This window comes from Odontesthes bonariensis, chromosome 22 (assembly GCF_027942865.1).
Source record: "Odontesthes bonariensis isolate fOdoBon6 chromosome 22, fOdoBon6.hap1, whole genome shotgun sequence".
Taxonomy (NCBI): Eukaryota; Metazoa; Chordata; class Actinopteri; order Atheriniformes; family Atherinopsidae; genus Odontesthes; species Odontesthes bonariensis.
In genome coordinates, this window is record NC_134527.1 from 29265087 (window position 1) to 29286210 (window position 21124).

The following is a 21124-nucleotide window of genomic DNA, read 5'->3' on the forward strand; positions in this document are numbered from 1 at the left end:
GCTGCTGTTGCTTTGTCTTACATTGTGCTTAATGAGTTTCAAAACTCGCGCAGGTGAAAACTGTGTGCAGAAAAGTGATATGAATACATATATCTATAAAAGGAAAACGTGTCATCATGGAGGAAGATTTGTGCACCATGAGCGCACAGAACAAAGACGTATGTTCATGGTTGTTCATGTCTGCCATGTGTGCTCCAAGGCTGTGCCCCGCCCCCTCTGAAGGAAACTCATTTCAGCCGCTTGTATCCACGACCTCATTCGTTGGGACACTAGATCTGTGAGCACAGGTGAGGGTTGGAACAAAGATGGAGCAGTAACCTGAAAGCTTTTTCTTCCGGCTCAGCTCCCGGTTCACCACAACGGACCGGAGCAGCGCCCTCATTACTGCTGATGGCCATCTGTCCATCTCTAACTCCAACTCACCATCACTGAGAACAAGATCCAGAGATACTGAAACTCCTCCACCTGAGGCAGAGACTCATCCCCGACCCGGAGGGAGCACTCCATCTTTTTCCGGATTCCCACCGTTTCACTTATAAAGGGTGTAACATGAAACCTTGTGAGGGAAAAGTTGAACAGTATCTGGGAAGAGAAGTGAAGTGGCACAAAACTTCTCCACTGTAGCATGATCGCTGCTTATCAGAGAACAGACCATTTACACGAAGTACGAGGGGGTTTAGTTAGCCTGGCTGACGCATCCACATCTCGATGAGATGGTGGTCTGGGAACTAGGTGTGCATTTTCTCGTATTTGAGGCGTGGTTTACGAATGCCTTGAGCCGTTTATTGGGCGCTACGAATGTCTATTAAATGGCGTCTGGTTCTTCCCATGCTGCTTTGCGAGCGATTCATAGCCAATTGTATCACTTATACCAGATGACGAATGTAGAACGACAGAAATTTGACGAGGAAGAAGAAGACGCTTTACTGTGTATGAGAAGACGATGGCGTTTAACGATTATTGTCGTTTGTGCAAAGTTAATATGAGGGTAGAAGGCATATACGCTCATGTTGGATTAACACTCTACAAGCTTCAGTGTCGCGCATAGACGTCGTCATTGTCTTGCTGCCCCCCGTTCTGTGATTGGTTCCCTAACTCAGGCAAAAATAAGGGCGGTGGTTTCCAGGCTGCCTTTGCAGTGTGAATGAAATTGCGCGCAAAGCAGCATGGGAATTCCCAGGCTAGGGTTTAGTAGCATATATGTACGAAATGATATCAACGGAGAAACCGACCTATTCAGCTTATGTTTCATTACTTTAGATTTTGCTCAGCTCTCAAAACTGCAGTCAGATTCTGAATTGGAGCTGCATTTATTTACACACTTTTTTCATGTTGTTTATCTACTTGCTGTTGTGCATTGTTGTAATCCTGTTATAATACGATCAAAGAGTGGCGACAAGACCTCAACTAGGATGCCGTTTGGGACAATATTTCAGTTTATGCCGCCTCACTCTTAGAACACCACAGATGTCACTCAGTGGGGTGACATGGCACTGAAATGATCAGATAATTGGCTAAATTACAATAAGATTGAGTTATTAAGTTCATGTAGACACCTGGATCGAATCGAGTTACTCGCGATCGGATTAAGACCCGAGATAACTCGGTTGAAAGTCAAAATAAATGTGCTTGTAGACACTGAAGCACGTGGTGAATTAGACTTTGCGTTCTGCGCATGCTCCAGAAGTTTTCCCGGGGTCGGGAACCGGAAGTCGGAAGAGACGATATTACTGTTTACAAATATATAAAGAAAAACAGGATTGAGAATGCGCCGTTGTGCATCACGTTTGTGCAACAAGAAAGCTCATCACAGACCAAATGTAGAGGGACGTAGCTTCATCTTGCTCTTCATTCAATTATCTGATCCTTTCAGTGCCATGTAACCCCACTGACTGTTACAAACTGTCATAGTATAAAGTCAAAGTACATGTAAGTAAATAGATTAGTTTAATAGAACCAGATGAGGATGTTGGGAGCAGGTGATGACGTCTGACTGACTTTGTGTTTCCCGTCCTGCAGAGAGTTCCTGGGTCAGGGCTGGATGAAGGTGGACAAAATGGAGAGGACTCCGTACATCATGAAGACGAGCCAGCACTTTAATGATGTAAGAATAAAAAGACGTTTTGTTTGGTGTGACCTAGCGTTAACTGTATGTGATTTATCTATCTCTAACCATCTTAAAGCTGCAGCCTTTTGAAATCTTGTTGTCAAAATGTTTTTTATAAGAAAAAAATCAGTCACTTAAAGGGTTAAGGAGATAGTTTGTTTTTTATGGACGTTGGGATTGTTTGAAATGCTTCTTAGTAGTGGGTGAGGTAGTACCTCACCTGTCAGAGCGCGCTCTGTTTGGAGAAGCAGCGACTAAACACTATATTGTAGATGTATTTTTACAGCGTGTCACTACTGCATCAGATCGTTGTTTATTCTGCTTATTTTCTCAACCAAACATCCGTGTCACTCTGCGTCATTGATGCAGCCAAGTGTATCCTGCTGATTAGCTGTTACCGGTCTAATCCCAAAACAATTACAAAAAAACCCGGTAAAAATGAGTGATTATGAAGTCTTTACAGTGACCAGGGTGTTGCTATAAGCCTCGTTTCCACTATGCAGTCCAGTACGGGTCGGACCGCGAGCCAGTGTGGCATTAAGCTGAAGAAGCTTGGAGGTGGTTCCACATTATGGATGTTATTTGTTATTTGCTGTTATTTGCTATTTACGCTTCGGTACGCACTCCGCCCACCCCTGAGGGTCCCCTTTGTACAGTGGAAACGCACGCTGACCCCAAACAGACCCGACCCGTACTGGACTGCATAGTGGAAACGAGGCTTTACTGTAACAACCTGGTAAAACACAAACCTGTACCATCTTGTTAATCTTTATAGAAGTATTGCCCATGAGGAAGATATCCAGCAAGTCTGATACGACCTGTTAGGAGGGTTTCCTGGGCAGCCGTTCTGATGTCATCAGGACCAAGAGTCAAAATAGATGAGGCTGTGAGACTGGAAGGAAGAGTCTTTAGTAGAGAATAATTCTCTAATACTCTGTGTACACACAGTCATACAGCTCACATACGTCAGATATAAGACCTCGAACAAAGGAAAGCAGGTCCTATTTATACCCTATGGTCATTGTAGCGAAGGGGAGTAGAGTTGCGCCGCCGGGACTCAAACCCCGGCCTTCTGGGTACTAAACTGGGGCTCTGACCACTACACCAAAGAGCCAGGCTCATTGGCGTGACAGTCAGAACACACCCACAACCCTAGTGATGTTCACTCCATCACAGTAATTTTTCACTCATGCTTGGTTTAGGGGTCTCACGTGCCATCTACGATACCATGGTTGTCAGTTTTTCTGTCGTGATCTCAGCTCAACAAAATGCTAGCCTCTTCTATTCACCTCATATTTACCGTTTATCCCAGTTCTTCTGTTTACATCCAGTAAATCTGGCAGCAGCTTCCAGTCTGAGTGATCAGGTGTGCCACCTGGTGGGATCCTCTGGGAAACAATCGTACTACACGGGAAGTATGTGAGCAGTTAAGCTGAGAATGGAGACGGTTGCTAACATGAACGTGAGGTGAAACAGCAACCGTGTTTTCAGCCTAACCATCTGTGATGCAGCTGTATGGTGACTGGTCGAAAGATCTTAACTGTGCGGTGACTGCTTGAACCTCTTCGATAGCAGTCAAAAAATGAATGGAAGTTCAGCTCGGGGGCTCAGACAACGCAGTTCACGACTTTGGTTTCCAGCCCTGAACCACAATCTTTTCTTTGTCACTTGACATTTTTGTGGGCTTTCGATGGCATCTTCGTTGCTTGTTCTACGTTACAACAAGTTCATGTGTATGGCTGTACATGAGCACGGCTCACACAGAGATTTGTTTTAAGGATAGTGGTGTTACATCCCACTACTGTAGGGGGAGCCAAAGAGCAAAAAATAATTAGCCAAATTCTCTGTGTTACCTTAAAACGGAGGAAAGGAGTGTTGGTAAATCCTGGGTTTTGCGACTTTCACTCGTTTATCACCAATCAAATGATTGTTACATCACTAGCTTTCCAACCAGAGAAAAAGCCCTTGAAGGTATTTTTCATGGAGTATTCTGTCTGCATTTTGACATATCTGGAGAAAACTTTGCTTTAAAAGCAATTTGCTCCTGGAATAATCTGCAGAAACATCTAAAAGTAGACATATTTACATCCACTGATGACATAAAGGGAATCATAAAGAATAAAGCAAAGGAGGAATGTGCTGCGATATATTTATTTTAAAGCATTTTTGTTTGTATTGTGAATTTAGTCAGGTGTATCTATTGCTGATGAGTTGCTGCGAGTACTGTGCAGGATAGTCAATTAAATAAAGGTGAAATGATTCAAGTATTTTAAGAATTAATTAAATAAAATGGCGATTAATTATTAGCCAGCATGCAGCAGTGTCTGCTGTTAGAAAATGTTTTTTTTGTTGTTGCAGTGCTGTTATTGTGCAACATTTGGATCTTTTGGCATGTGCAGGGGGATTTCCTTTGTAGTGAGCTTAAAACCATTACAGGTCGTGTTAGCATGTGATCTGTTGTGTTAACAGACTACTCAACATGACCCGAGTGTGGCGCTGCCATGAGGGACAAACTCATGGAACAAGCTCACTTAAATACAATCCATTCAATTTGAAACTTTGTAATTTTTTATTAATACTTGTGCTGAGAGCTAGAGGGAGACAAATCCCCACATTGCATGATTTCACTGCACACTAAGTATTCATATTAAGAAAGCAGCTGCACTGAAATATGAAAACAGGTGTGTTTTGCATGAGAAATTAAATGTAGTGGGTATATTTACAGCAGCTACATTTTATGTAAAGATAGGTTAAAAAAAATGAGTGCACCATATTTCATCTACATGAGTATATTTACATAATTACATATGTTTTTATTTATTTTAGATGCTGCAGTTTGTGATGCAGTTGAATTCTATTGCTGACAGGTGTTTCAGTGAGGGTTTGTTAACACATTGAATACCAGCGGTGTTTACGGAATTATGTCGTTGACTCCCAGCGTTCTAAACCATTTTTTTGACGTTTTTTGTACAGTCACAGCATATTATGTGATAGGGCCACTGAAACATGTTATGGCTCTTTTGAAAGCTGAGACTTTAAACTCTTTGTGGGTCAAAACTGTGTGTCTCTAGGTGCCGCCATTAGCGAGCTATTCTTTGCTGAACCAAGGCGGGTATCCACCAAAATCAACAACAAACTGAGATATCGGGGCTTTGTGAAACGTGCGCTCTTTCAGCCTGTCGCACTTTAGATACTTACATATCCGGGTCAGAGGATTTGCGTCGTGTCGCATGTTGCAAAGCTAACCTGTTCATAAGACCGCCTCCTTAGACTTGTCGCGTGTCTTCTTCTCCTTCTTGTTGTTTGTTTATGTTACTTTACCGCCACCCTCTGGAAACCGACACGTGCGATTGGACAAAATGCGGAAATGCACAACAATCAATGCAGCGTTATCAAAATTGTTCTTGAGTTGACGCAAAGCCATTGGCGTAATGATCAAAATGTCCAGATGATGACACCAGTTTTTGACTGCCATCTATGTCAGTTTTGTTCATCACATAATTACAAAAATCACACAGAATGTGCATTAGAATGTATAGATTCAGAATCCATAAAAAAAACGTAAAAACGTATTTTTACCATTTGGGAGCCAACGCATGGGCAGTAAAAACGTAGTTTTACGTGACTTGGGAGTCAATGTGTTAATAAAAACAACTTTCAGGATCAAACAGCAGGATAACCACACTTGTCTTCTTTTCCCCTCCTCAGATGAGTAACCTGGTGGCGTCTCAGATAATGGCCCACACCGACGTGGGCTCCCGGGCCAGCTCCATAGAAAAGTGGCTGGCAGTGGCGGATATCTGTCGCTGCCTCAACAACTACAATGGTGTCCTGGAGATCACTTCTGCCCTGAACCGCAGTGCCATCTACAGGCTGAAGAAGACCTGGGCTAAAGTCTGCAAACAGGTCCATATCCTTTCCAAGAACCAGGTGATAAAAGTAACACCTTTTTGTGCACAAAACCTTCAGATTTGTCTGTTTTTAGACAAAGGCGCTGATGGACAGGCTGCAGAAGACCGTGTCGTCAGAGGGGAGGTTCAAGAATCTCAGAGAGACGCTCAAAAAGTAAGTGCGTCTACAGAAAATGAAATAATGTTTGAATCCAGGCTTTGGAAGCTGTGTGTGTCCCTGTGTGTGCAGCTGTAACCCTCCATGCGTCCCATACCTGGGCATGTACCTCACTGACCTGGCCTTCATTGAGGAGGGGACACCCAACTTCACTGAGGAGGGCCTTGTTAACTTCTCCAAAATGAGGATGGTAAGAAGTGTACAGTTACTGAAAATTTCTGCTTCTGTTGCTCAAAAGTCACTCAAAACTCTCACTGTAACAGTTTCAGTCCCCATGAAGTAGCTAATAAAGTTCTATCTCCCTCTATATATTTGATTATTACTGGTCAGTGCAGGTTATTTCTAAATTACCCTTACCTTGCTTTCAACTCTCTCTGTTCTCTCAGATATCTCATATTATCCGGGAGATCCGTCAGTTCCAGCAAGCACCATACAGGATAGAGCACCAGCCCAAGGTTTGTCCAATGAGAAGCCTTAAATCCACCATTTGTTTATGAAAGTGATTGAAAATAGATCATGTATCCGTCTTATTTCCTTCCAGGTGACTCAGTTCCTGCTGGATAAGACATTAGTGATGGATGAAGATACGCTCTATGAGCTCTCACTCAAGATTGAACCACGAGTACCACCTGGCTAATATTATACACACATGCATCATTTACATATCTTACAACCCACTGTAATATTTTTCATAAAGAAAAGCCTGTAGCATAAAACAGTCAATGTTCTTAGGAAACTCAGGATAATACGTGCCTTGTAGTATGAAGATGTGAAGTATATTTAGTAAACAGACTGTATCACAGACACAACTGACAGTCGCACTATCATGACTGTAGGTACATCCTTAAAAGTGGCACCAGAACTCTGCTGCTATCACACTGTAAATACAAAGCAATCTGCCTCTGTAGACGAGCACATAAACACACTCAGAGGAGTTTCACATTATGTTCTTGTTCATGGTCTGATTAACCTATTTGGGGTTGACCCTCATTTCAACAGCTCTTTGCACCGTGTACAGTATTTGTATGACAGAACATCACCAGGCCCCAGGTTTGCTGTGTGGTTGTTTACAAGTGTATTTTATCATTTTTTTTACACATTGTATGAGGGGACCTGGAAGCTGCAGTTTGAACCTCTTAGAATTGTAGCATAGCTGTGAAACTTGCTTCAACACATTTTAATGTTGTCAGTACTAAAATGATTGCCGCAGCAGTAACTAAACTAGAATTTTATATAGGGAGGTTCCCTTAAAACAGGGAAAAAACTTAGCTTTAGCTAAGGTTAACTTTGACTAAGCAACTTATGCTAGCTTTACCACAGTCACAGCCTTTTACTTTTTGTTAGGTGTTTTTCCAAATTATATCTGGCTTTCATTTTCCAAAATTTGACTTTTATAATGGATAGTATTACAAATTCTATTCTTGATATGTTGGATCATCATAAAAACCCAGTTATTAGCTTTGGCTAAGATTAGCTTCGACTCCGCAGCTTATGATAGCTTTAACACAGTCACTGTCTTTGGTAAAAACCAAACTTTGTTTGTTTTTCCAAATTATACCTAGTTACTTTTTCTTTTTCCAAAATTAGACTTTTCTAATGAATAGTGCAACAAATTCTATTCCCAAGTTGATGGAACATCAAAATGGATTTTTAGTTAGAGAAAACGGGTCAGAAAAACTCAGTTTTTCTCAATGTTAGCTTTGACTTAGCATCTTGAACTTACTCAAGCAAAGTCACAGCCTTTGGTTTTTACTTTTTGTTGTTTTTTTTCCCCAAATAATACCTATTTTGTTTTTGTTTTTTCCAAAATTAGATATTTCTGATTAATATACAACAAGACTAATAAATAATAAAAAGTAAATAAGAAGTAAAAAGTCAGATCATGAGTGTAATGCAATTTTAACTAAATATTTAGCAAAGCCAAATAGTAGGTTTGGCTTTGCTGAACAGTATTCCTGTAGTGTCTGCCAAAATAATGAAGCCATTAAAAATTTTGTCCCCAAGATTTGGACAACTCAGAGCCTCTTTCAGCAAGGCATTCATAGTGATTTAATTGTGCATTTGCAAACACACTCCAACAAACTTGCAGGGCGTCAAATTACCACAATCAGCTGCCACACAATGAACCTGGGGTTATCAAGCTTTCCCACACAGATACTTGCTTTCTCAGCTAATAAACTACCCTTGTTTCTGTGTGTCATTTGGGACATGCCGGGTTTCCTAAACATTTAGAGTACAGTTGAAATCTTTATTTTACCTTAGTACATAATGACTCATCTTTTTCTTTGTGATGTTGAAGCACACTGAAGATGTTAGCTTGGTCTTTATTTCAGCATTTTTATATCTTCACTTACCTGATAAACTTAAAGGTAGGGTAGGAGATCCTGGATTTTGAGTCCAGCGAAGCTGCATTTTGAAAATACACAGGTAAAAAGTCCCAACCCTTTTCTTCACTTTCCCCCCGAAGGCACGCCTCTAGAATACATGAACGCGCACGAGCACGAAGGTGCACGAGCGCTGTTCTGACAGCAAGCATCGATTGTTGCCGTATTTAGTATTTAGTATATGATAACTATACGTTTAATAATGCTAGGTGCTAACCAAGCTGGCTCTAGTTTAGCTTCCTGCCAAGCTTCTGGACGCGTAATTCGTTCACGGAGCAGGGTACGCGCACAGGGGGAAGCAGGGGGAGGGAGGAGCAGATTGCAGTTTGATAGACGGCATCAGAATCCAATCATTGTGAACGGTCCGTTCACAATGATTGGATACTGTTTTTCCTAGATTGTACGTTCTATAGGCCACTAAAACTTTTCATATTTGTGTCAAAACTTTTAATTAATTGGTAACAATGGGGGTGTGAAGAGTATTTCAAGCAATATGTAAAAAAATGTTCCAGAAAAAGATCCCCTACCCCACCTTTAAGGTTTATGTTGCCGTAGTTCGTCATATCCCATTCGTATGTTGCAGAATCCTCTTCGTTTACAAAAATTCCAGTCGGTAAAATATGCTGTTTGCAGATTTTTAGACATTATCTTGCTTGACAATCAAATCATGTCTTTTCAGTTTTTAATATTCATAATTTTGTACACAAACATTTCTGATTGAGTCTTTTTTAATTAAATCGGCCTGAAAGACTTCTTACATTCTCAGAAAACTGTACTGTTAAATACATCTCTTTAACATTTGTCATTATTATTATTATTATTATTATTATTATTATTATTCTTTAAGTGTGATAATTTGATTATATTTTAAACCCCATTGACAAGTAAACTAGTTATATCTTTGCACTATTGAGTTATGAAGAATGTCAATAGATTCTAAAGTTGTTTATAGCATGAATTTAGCATGATTGTCCATCAGATAATCCTTGTAGATCAGTAATTTTTTAGAACTGTTTTGCCCCATTTCTGTTGTCAGAAATCTTCCAACACTTGTATGCATTAGTGTTTAAGACCAGCGCTTTCTTACACTGCTGTATACCTTTAAACTAAAGTTTTAATGTTGTATTTTTCCTTGCATTCTTTGTGTGTTGTACAGAGATTGACACTTTCCAGGCCTGAAAATAAAACTTGACAAAACAAGGATGTTGTTGCATATTGCTGTTAACGCAGGTAGAAGGCGATGTGTGCGCCTCTGACTTCATGTTAAATAAGGACGTAGCCTCTGGATCTGTTGAGTAAAGCCTATTTTCTAAATGCTTTACACTGGCTATTGCAGTAGCAACCAGCAGGGGGCGACTTTTGTGGTTGCACTAAGAAATTTACAAATAAGTTAAAGGTGTCAGTTGCTAGTTTTATCTCATTTTGATTTATTACATTGGTGGTTTGTAATTGACAAACTGCTCCCAGTGGGAGTGTGTTGTTTCTGTGGCTCTCGGTCACATCCTCTGTTCACATCTAACCTTTAGTTTCGAAAGACTAAGCTGTCAGTGGCTACAATGTTTCACTGAAGGCCATAAAATGTGAATTGTAAAACACTGGGTGATGTTAGGATGACTCTTCAACAAATGCTTTTAGATTAAAGTACCTGCAGCCAATTATAGTTCATAGAACTACTTTTATAAGATACATTTTAGCTTTTACTTCAGGAGCTTTCCTTTCATGATGGGAACCATCTGTGATGCAGCTGCATACAGTATGATGATCATTCCAGATAACTTAATAATGCTGTGACTGGTTGAATGTTCAAGCACTACATCAGAACTTTCCATTACAAAGAAACATTGTACCTCTATTAAAAACTGCTGTCAACAACAGCAGGTCTTGACTAAATTCTCTAAAAAACTGAGCGGGGTTGACAAACAGTCCATCGGGCCTTGATGCAACAGATGCTTAAACTATATCTGCTTATCCGCGGTGCAAATACAACCAGAATGCAGACAGAGACGGTGACATTTATTCCAGAACAGTGCCGCCTGAGGGGGTGCAGCTGTCAGTCGCAGCACTGAACGTACTGCGTCTTTCTATGCATCTTCTTGAGCTTTTTTCTGAGAAAACACAGATTTCTGAAACATTTTTCTGTGCTGGTTTGGATGCTGTGCTGCTGGAAGGACGTCTGCTGGGAACTTGTTAAGAAAATTCTCCCAATGAGGCTCAGAGTCGCTGGAGTCAGTGCTCTCTCTGTCTCTAATCCATTTTAGCCTGTAGCTATCACACATCACTAACCCTCTAGCATTCACTTTGGGGTGTGGTATGTCCTCAGTTGCTTTTCTCACATCTTCAGCTGTCCATGATTGGTAGACCAGTGGTTCCCAAACAGTGTGCCGCGGCACACTGGTGTGCCCAGAGGCAAATCCGGGTGTGCCGTGGGATTTTGACAACCATACATTATTATTGCAATATACAACTACACAAAATTTAATTTAATTTACTATATCAGTACTATGGAGCGCTTTCTTGTTCGGAGCAAACCACCAACCACTAGTGCAGAGACAGCCGACAGCCCACCACCGAAAGAAAAGAGGAAAAGAACTGTCAGCTTGTGAGTTGGCATTCTCTACTCTGGTTAAACATGAAGAACAACAGGAAGTCACGGCTCTCTGTTGAACAGGACTTGCGAGTGGCCCTCTGATCAGTGCCACAGAGGATGAAAGAAATCTGCGCGCCCCGACAGGCACATGTATCTCACTAATTTGTAAGTAGGCAAAATATTTACAATAGCACACGTTTCAATGCTGATTGCTGAAATGTTGCATTGATAATTTGTAGTTTAGGACTGTGGACAATACAGCTTCCTTGCATTGACAGTTCTCTGTGCTAAATTTCTGCTGAGTTTCCTTTGCCTCATTTTTAATTTTGTGACCTGTGTGGGTCACAAAATTTACAAGGGTTACAAGGGCTATTTGGCACAATAGGTGTGCCTTGAGATTTTTACTTGTCCTTTGGTGTGGGCACAAAAAGTTTGGGAACCACTGCGGTCGACATACATGGTGCCGTCAGCTTCTTGTTCCCCTGCTCTAGGATTGGGCACTTGGATCATGGGATAAGTTTCTGTTTCTGATGTAAAATAGAATAGAAATAGAAATAGAATAGAAAGGGGTGGTCCGTGGCGTAGTGGGTTGAGCAGGCGCCCCATGTACAAGAGGCTATAGTCCTCGCTGCAGCCCCAGTTCGAGTCCCACATCGGACGGCCCTGTGCTGCTTGTCGTTCCCCCTCTCTCTGACCCCTGCTTCCTGTATCTCTTAACTGTCCTATCCATTAAAGGCATAAAAGACAAAAAAAATAATAAAAAAGGAAGAAATAGAATTGAAAAATACTTTATTCATTCCCCGTGGGGGGAAATTCAAATTGTCATGTAGCTCAATTAAAATATTTACAATGATTGTATATTAGAACAAAAATAATGATAATAATTAATAGATAAATAAAATAAAATGAATCAATAAATGTAAGAAGAACATGTCAGCAGTCACTGTTAAAAAGCCTTATGGCTGTGGGGAGAAAGGACCTCCTGAACCTCTCAGTCCTGCAGCGCAGAGAGACGAGCATAAATACATGAGGACAGTGAAATAAACGTGTTACAATTGACAATGGTATGAAACTTGTATAACTTACACATTTAGTCTGTTGGCAGTTGTTTGCCATGCCGTTTCCCTCGCTTTATTGATCACAGCTGTATTACCATTTCTGGTGATGACACTTTTAAAATCCTCATACAGCTCCATAAGCAATATTTGTTCAGCTGCCGAGAAAATAACAGCTCTCGTCTTGCTCTCCTTTTCTGCCATCTCCGTTTTTCCACCATCCACTCGTCAGGGCTTCTTACGTTCCTCCTGCACTCGCACATAGCCAGGCTATGTAAGCCTCGCGCATAGCCAGGCTATGTAAGCCTCGCGCATAGCCAGGCTATGTAAGCCTCGCGCATAGCCATGCTATGTAAGCCTCGCGCATAGCCATGCTATGTAAGCCTCGCGCATAGCCAGGCTATGTAAGCCTCGCACATAGCCAGGCTATGTAAGCCTCGCTTGGATTAGCCTCGCTGAGATGCAGCTAAAATGTCTTTGTGGAACGACTTGAGGCTTAATTGGGAGATGGCGTTAGTTTAAGCGAGGCTTTCCTGATACAGCCTGGCTTTCTTTAGCTCCGTTCGTGGAACACCCCACTGGTTGGAGTGGGTGCAGGGGTCTGTCTGCTGAGACTGGAAGTGCTGCTTTCACTGTCTGTGGAGGTTTCGACAGTAAAACATTGCATCATCACAAATAGTTGTGGGGGGAGGGGTCTGGTTACAGGTACCATTCCAAGGTTAAGAGGTCTGCCAAATAAAATTTCAAATGGGCTGAGTTTCACTCGAGCTCTAATTCTCATCCTCATATAGGTGAGCACAATGGGTAATGCTTTTGTCCATGGCAGACCCGTTTCTTCACAACATTTGACTAACTTGGACTTTAAAGTACCATTTTCTCTCTCTACAGCACCTCCGCTTATTCCCAGGAACTTACCAACCTCGGTCAATGCTGTGTTTACAAAGTGTCTGCCATTATCACTGCTGATCTTCTCTGGAATGCCCCACCTTGGAATGATTTCTGCCAGCAGTGCTTTAGTTACTGCATGACTGTTTGCATGTTTTGCAGGAAAAACTTCAACCCATTTACTAAACTTGTCCACTACTTCGAGTGCATCTTTCTTTCCTTCAGCTGGTGTGAGTTCAACAAAGTCCATCATTACATTTTCAAAAGGTCTTTCTGGTGGCAGATGTGCAGCTTGTGAGGTGTGTTTTGCTTTTCCTGCATTGTCTGTAGCACAAAGCATACATGACTGACTGATTTTTGTAAATATGAGCTGAACCCTTTTGTGAACCAATGAGCAGTGAGAGCATTTTCTCTTTGCGTGTTAATGCTTTTTGTACAGTCAAGTGTTTTGCCTTCCTCTGAGGGTGGTAAGAAAAAAACACTTCTAGGCTGTGACTGTTTGACTTGGGGTGCTCAAAGTAATGCAGGGTAGAGCTGGAGTGGGTGTCATCCTCTCTATGCTCTACCTAAATAAACAAATGAAAGAATGGATTTAAAAAAACAATAGGGTTTATGTATTACATAATCTATTCCATGCAATCTTAAAAATGGATTTATTACTTACTAATTTTAATTAGTTTGAGCAGAAATTACTACACAAAAATGGTTCAATTAGGCCTACTTTTATTAAATATTTCTTCTGCATTCATGTTGCCTGCGACATGTTTGTGTTTTAGAGCTAAACAACTGTAATAGTTTTGTTTCATTTCTGGGTATAGATCAAAATAACACTTGCGAACGTCAGATTAGTAAGTAACCCTAATTTTCCCCCTTTCATACTCACATGCCCTACACTTGTCTAGGGAACTTCCACCAGCTCATGTATCTGTCCCTCATCTATCTGTCCCTGTGCTGCAGCCTCAGGAGCCACCTCACCTCACCTTCTCAGCCCCTCCTTTTTCTTTCCTTTTTTTAGGAGTAGCAACAGTCTCTCTAGTCCCTCCCAGAGTGGTGTAAAAAGAGAGTGGCGACACACCCATAGACTTCTTTTGTATAAAGAAATGCGGAAGTCACGTGGGTCACGGAGACGCCAGAGTTCCAAACAAGAGACGCAGCTCCGTTAACCTCAATTGCTCGTCAAGAAAAATTAGTGTTAAGTTCATAAAATAACAGCATTTTAAACGTTTTTTTTTTCAATTTTTAAGCATTATCTATCAGAAGTATACTCTTAGATATCGTTATTTTTACATTTGGTGAGCAAGAAATATCGGTGTTGATGTTAAAAATGTAATGGATATAGGGACCTAACTGAAAGCTTAGTAACGGAGGCTAACGTGAGGTAATTAAAGGGACACTATGTAATAAATTAAGTCATTTATTAGCTCAAATCAATTCACAAGTTAGTTCTCATTGGTGTAAAATGATCTCTGTCAATAATCTCACTTATCCTCCTGAGTGAAGAATAACTTGTCTGTATCTACATAGAGCAGGTAAGCTCTATGGAGGCTGCCATGTCCTTCCGCTCTATGAAAAATGACGAAGTGCCGAGAGGGACATAAAGCACTTCGAATCCGATTTCCCCACCAGGCCTACAAGCAGAAATGACGTCATTGTGACGTCATTTCCGCCAAATGGCTTATTACAGCCGCTAATGCTAAATAGATTTTATTCCTTGGCACATATGTCTTTGTGTTCATTAGCTTTCTTTTTGTAAGTGCATCATCTTCTTCTTTTTATTATTATTCCTATGCTCCCCCTGGATATCTTCTTTTTGGCGTTATGCTCACATTTGTAAACTGTTATTTTGTTGATTTACTAATAAAGTTTAAAAAAAAAAAAAAAAAAAAAATGCCAAATAGATTTTATCTCGTAAATGATCCCACTAATAATGCATTGATTGTTACCAAACTTCTGCCGTAGTACACATAGGCTCTTAGCTCACAAAACGAGGCATTAGAAAGTTTGTAAGTTTACCGGGAGTTTATTTACCGCTGCTAATGCTCCGATTGCTAACACAGGCTAATGCTAACGCTGCGTCAACGTCACTTCCGGTAACTCCCGGAATATGACTAATTGCATTGCTTGCACACCAAAGGAGATGTTATGTTATCTGACATGTTATCTGTCATCTGTATTCATAGTGTTGTTGTATGTGTGTTATATAATCCTTTGTACTGTGTGTCTTGATTTCTTTTTGTTTGTATGGACCTTGAGTCTGAAGCTATAGCTTCTTGAATCTTGACACATTCCGCTTGCCGTAGTTCAAGAAGTTGCAGCGCACATTTGAAAACGTGAGGCGCTAGAGAGCAAATTCATTCAACTTTGCAAAATAAAATTGCACCACTAGATGGGGGAAGAAATTACATAGTGTCCCTTTAACGTGATAATTTCACTAAAGTCTGTTAACTTTTTATTGTCAGGTGACATTATGTAAAGTTGTTTTGATTGTTAGGTTTTAAAACATTACCAAAATACTATATAGGCCTATAGTAATAATGCATTTAATACATTTTTGGTATTTCTGATGTATTTTCTCCGGTAAATTGATTAAATTACAACATTTTTGGCATAGTGAGACATTAGCTGACTGGTCTTTAATTAAGTAAGTTGTTTTCAGCATGACTTTGCAGCTGTGATAATGAATTTATTAATTTCCCTTTGTTGTTGTCAGGGAGGTCAGCAGATGTGGTGGTCATGCTGTCATGGATCAACCCTTATTAGGGCTTCAGCAGATTTCTACAATGTCCAAACCCTTGAATTTGATCAAATACAGTTCATTGTTGCAGATTAATCTACTCAACAGTATAAATGGCAGTAAAAGAACTTCTTTATTAAAGGGGAACTCCGGGGCATTTGAAGCGTGTTTCCATTGCTAGAGGTTGTCAAATACTGACAGTAGGACACAGACAGGTGCAAATCTGCGCTCCCTGTGTGGAGATCGCGCTGTTCGGACACCCTGTCATGCGAGGCTAATACGTGGTGGCTAAGGGGCAGGCGCTAACCCTTCCACGTAAAACAACAACTTGCACACTGCAGAAACGTCACACCACTTTATAAACCATCCGACAATAAAGTCACAAGCCTTACCATCAAAACCATATGCATGGTTCTCACATTACTGCCATGGGGACGTTACAAAACAACTTTATAAACAGCATGTAACTCACCGGTTAGTTGTACGCTCGCGCATGTGAAAGCCCAAAAGAGTCAATGGACGATAATCTCATATACAAAACAATTATCTTCTCTAGAAAAACTCCATTCAAGTATTTAAAACATTACAACAATATTACTGGGCATGTATTGTTGTAATGTTTTAAATACTTGAACGCAGTTTTTCTAGAGAAAATAATTGTTTTGTATATGGGAGTATCGTCCATCGACTCTTTTGGGCTTTCACATGCGCGAGCCTACAACTAACCGGTGAGTTACATGCTGTTTATAAAGTTGTTTTGTAACGTCCCCATGCCAGTAATGTGAGAACCATGCATATGGTTTTGATGGTAAGGATTGTGACTTTATTGTCGGATGGGTTATAAAGTGGTGTGACGTTTCTGCAGTGTGCAAGTTGTTGTTTTACGTGGAAGGGTTAGCTCTTGCCCCTTAGCCACCACGTATTAGCCTCGCATGACAGGGTGTCCGAACAGCGCTATCTCCACACAGGGAGCGCAGATTTGCACCTCTCTGTGTCCTACTATCAGTATTTGACAACCTCTAGCAATGGAAACACGCTTCAAATGCCCCGGAGTTCCCCTTTAAGGCTTGTTTTACATTTTCCATGATGACATTTTATAATAAAATGTTTTTGTTTACATCTGGTTTTTTTTGTACAACTGACACATTTATTTTGTCATCAATAGGATTTTAACCACAAAAAAAGTTAAATTCATATTTTAATCAATCCATCCATCCATTATACCCGCTGAATCCGTCCGTCGGGTCACGGGGGGAGGGGCGGAGCCAATCCCTGCGGTCATCAGGCGAGAGGCGGAATACACCCTGGACAGGCTGCCAGTCCATCACATGGCCATATTTTAATTGATCAGTTAATATTTTACAATAGTTTTCTGGCTTGAAGCCCAATAAACAGGGTTACAGATGTATTCAATTCAATTCAATTCAATTCATTTTTATTTATATAGCGCCAAATACAACAAATGTCATCTCAAGGCACTTAGATAGTAAGTCCAATTCAAGCCAATTGGAATTCAATTAATTAATAATAATCATAATTCAGAAAATAATCCAATTTGTTCATATAGAGCCAATTCAAAAACAATTTCCTAGCTAAGAAAACCAACAGATTACACTGAAAACTTTTTGTTTTTCGGTCCAATCTCCCGGCCTGAGCATGCCTGAGGCGACTGTGGAGAGAAACGACTCCCTTTTAACAGGAAGAAACCTCTGGCAGAACCAGACTCAGGAAGGGTGGCCATCCGCCTCGACCAGCTGGGGTTTGAGAAGACAGAAAGGGGGGGGGGCACTGTAACACCATTCAAAGGATATCTGTTGGAACAGGGAAACACGAGTTAATGACCACAATAATATCACATATACATAAAGAGAGTAAAGTGAGGAAAGGTGTGACAGATGAGGCCCCCCAGCAGTCTAGGCCTATAGCAGCTTAACTATGGGATGTTTCAGGATCACCTGAGCCATCCGTAACTATAAGCTTTATCAAAAAGAAAAGTTTTAAGCCTGGTCTTAAAAGTGGAAAGGGTGTCTGCTTCCCGGACATTTACAGGCAGCTTATTCCACAATAGAGGGGCCTGATAACTGAAGGCTCTGCCTCCCATTCTACTTTTAGAAACTCTGGGAACCTCAAGTAAACCTGCAGTTTGGGAACAAAGTGCTCTGTTAGGAAAATATCTTACAATGAGATCTTTAAGATATGATGGAGCTCGGTCATTAAGAGCTTTATATGTGAGGAGAAGAATCTTAAATTCTATTCTGAATTTAACAGGGAGCCAATGAAGAGAAGCTAAAACTGGAGAAATATGATCTCTCCTGTTAGTTCTCGTCAAAACTCTGGCTGCAGCATTTTGGATCAACTGGAGGCTTTTCAGAGAATATGTGGGACAGCCCAATAATAAAGAATTACAGTAGTCCAATCTTGAAGTAACAAATGCATGAATTAGTTTTTCTGCATCACTCTGAGACATGTTCCTGATTTTAACAATATTACGAAGGTGAAAGAAGGCAGTCCTAGAAACCTGTTTTATATGCGAGTCAAATGATAAGTTCTGGTCAAAAATAACTCCAAGGTTCCTCACTGTAGAACTAGAAGCCAAGGAAATCCCATCTAGAGTAACTATATAGCTAGACAATTTCTCCCTGAAACGCTCAGGTCCAAAGATAACGACTTCAGTTTTGTCTGAATTTAGCAGCAGACAGTTCTGAGTCATCCAGGTCTTTATGTCTTTAAGACATGCTTGTAGTCTGACCAACCTATTGGGTTCATCTGGTTTTATAGATAAGTACAGCTGAGTATCATCAGCATAGCAATGGAAATTTATGCCATGCTGTCTAATAATGTTACCTAATGGAAGCATGTATAAAGTAAAAAGAATCGGTCCAAGCACAGAACCCTGGGGAACTCCATGACTTACTCTGGTGTGTGAGGAAGATTCTTCATTTACAAGAACAAACTGAAATCTATCAGATAAATATGATTTAAACCAGCCTAATGCAGTTCCTTTAATCCCAATAACATGTTCAAGTCTGTGTAATAAGATACTGTGATCGACCGTATCAAATGCAGCACTGAGATCCAACAGGACAAGCACAGACACAAGTCCGCTATCAGAGGCTAAGGCCCCATCCACACGTAGCCGGGTATCTGCTAAAACGAATATATTTTTCTATGTTTGGACCTGTCATCCACATGAAAACGCATAAAAACGCATCGTAAACGAATGTTTTTAAAAACTCCGGGCAAAGTGAAGATTTTTGAAAACTCCGTTTATGCGGCTGCGTGTAGACAGAGATAACCGGAGTTTTGCGTTTTCGAACGTCAAAATATGCGCCAAAACAACAACAAATCTGCTTTAAAGTCTAAAGTGCGACCTTTGTTTACTGAAGAAGCATGGATGCCTAGAGAACTATGGTGGTTATCATTGTGCAGGCGCCGTTTACTGCCTTGATTTTACACGCCCAAGTCGTACTCCCAGAGGAATGGCGTGACAATTTCGCATGTCCCGGTCCTCAGTCCTCTCGCTGTCGGAATTATTACGTCCTCATTTCGAGGGGCAGTCCACTGTCATGCGATCACCTGTCAGTGTGCTCAAAAAAGTTGCGTGCACACTTTATTATTTAGCTGACGAGGGCAGATTGCGCTAAACAGCAAATGCATTTGGGTTGTCAAGACAGGTGAAAACGCAGATGTTCGGTTATGTGTGGAAGGTGTTTTTTTTCGAAAACGAGGTAATGTGGATACAGATTATTTTATAAACGGAGGGGGGGGAAACATTCGGTTTTAAAAATACCCAGCTACGTGTGTACATAGCCTAAAGCCCCATACACACACGTCGCTGCTATTTACTCGCTCAGCGAGTGAAGTCAATAGAATGTCTATGTGTTCACGCGAGGCGAGGAGGCGAGTAGGCGAGGAGAGTACAAGCGAGTACAAGCGATGCGATGTGGGCGGATTCCGAGATGAACATATTTCATCTTCGAGCGACGCGAGTAAAGCGAGTAAAAGCGAGTAGCCAATTAAAATGCAGAATACAGATTATTGACAGGTGACGTTCCCCCAGTGTTCTCCAAACAGTGGACACCCAACTTCTACACACCAAGTCAGCAAAAGCACCCAAGCGAGTGGCGAGTAGGCGAGTGAGCGAGTAGCGAGTAAATAGCAGCGACGTGTGTGTATGGAGCTTAAGAGGAGATCATTGGTAACTTTCAGCAGTGCAGTTTCTGTGCTATGATGCACTCTGAATCCTGACTGAAACTCTTCAAACAGATTATTTCTGTGTAAGTGATCACAAAGCTGAGCTGCAACTATTTTTACAAGAACTTTAGACATAAAAGGGAGATTGGATATAAGTCTATAATGAGCCAACACTTCTGAATCAAGAGTAGTTTTTTTAAGTAAAGGTTTAATTACAGCAACCTTAAAAGTCTGAGGTACATATCCTGTCAACAAAGACAGATTGATCAAATCCAATATGGAAGTGTCAATTAATGGGAAAACCTCCTTGAACAGTCTGGTTGGGATTGGGCCTAAAACACAAGTTGATGGTTTAGAAGAGACTATTGCTGTTGTTAGATCAGAGAGATCAACTGGACAGAAGCCGTCTAAATACAAATCAGGTTCTAAAGATACTTCTAAAGCTGCTGTACTTGATGATACATCACTGATAATAGTGGGAAGGACTCCATCAATCTTCTCTCTGATAGAAACAATTTTATTAATAAAGAAGCTCATGAAATCATCACTGCTGAGAGTTAAAGGAATAACTGGCTCAGCAGAGCTCGGACTCTTAGACAGACTGGCTACAGTGCTGAAAAGAAACCTGGGATTATTCTTATTCTCTTCTATCAATGATGAATAATAAGCAGTTCTAGCTTTACGAAGGGCTTTCTTATACGTTATTAAACTATCTTTCCAGACTAACTGAGACTCTTCTAAATTAGAGGAACGCCACTGTCTCTCCAGCTTTCTTGCAGTCTGCTTTAAAGCACGCAGCTGTGAATTATACCAAGGAGCCAGCCTCTTCTGACTGATTACCTTCCTTTTCAGAGGGGCAACATTGTCCAGTGCTGTACGCATTGAAACTATAGTGCTGTCAACAAGAGAGTCAAGTGTTGCTGGAGTAAAGTTTAGGTAGTCGTCCTCTGTCATATCTGCACATGGCAGTGAAGAAAAGGATGATGGAATTAATTCTTTAAATCTGGTTACAGCATCCTCTGATAGACACCTTCTATACGTAAATTTATTCTCAGAAACTGTATAGTCAAGTAATGTAAACTCAAAGGTTATCAGAAAATGGTCAGATAA

The 21124-nt window shown here is 40.8% G+C and overlaps 1 protein-coding gene across 1 annotated transcript in view; it reads left to right on the forward strand.

Moving 5' to 3' along the window:
• Positions 1-7495, forward strand: part of rasgrf2a (Ras protein-specific guanine nucleotide-releasing factor 2a) — a 114819-nt gene extending 107324 nt beyond the window's left edge. Inside the window, exons 23-28 of the mRNA XM_075456057.1 lie at positions 2020-2104; positions 5816-6013; positions 6093-6172; positions 6248-6365; positions 6562-6630; positions 6717-7495. Coding sequence (XP_075312172.1) covers positions 2020-2104; positions 5816-6013; positions 6093-6172; positions 6248-6365; positions 6562-6630; positions 6717-6812 — 646 coding nt within the window. The 3' untranslated portion in view covers positions 6813-7495. The remainder of the gene's footprint in view (positions 1-2019; positions 2105-5815; positions 6014-6092; positions 6173-6247; positions 6366-6561; positions 6631-6716) is intronic.
• Positions 7496-21124: the final 13629 nt, after the last annotated feature.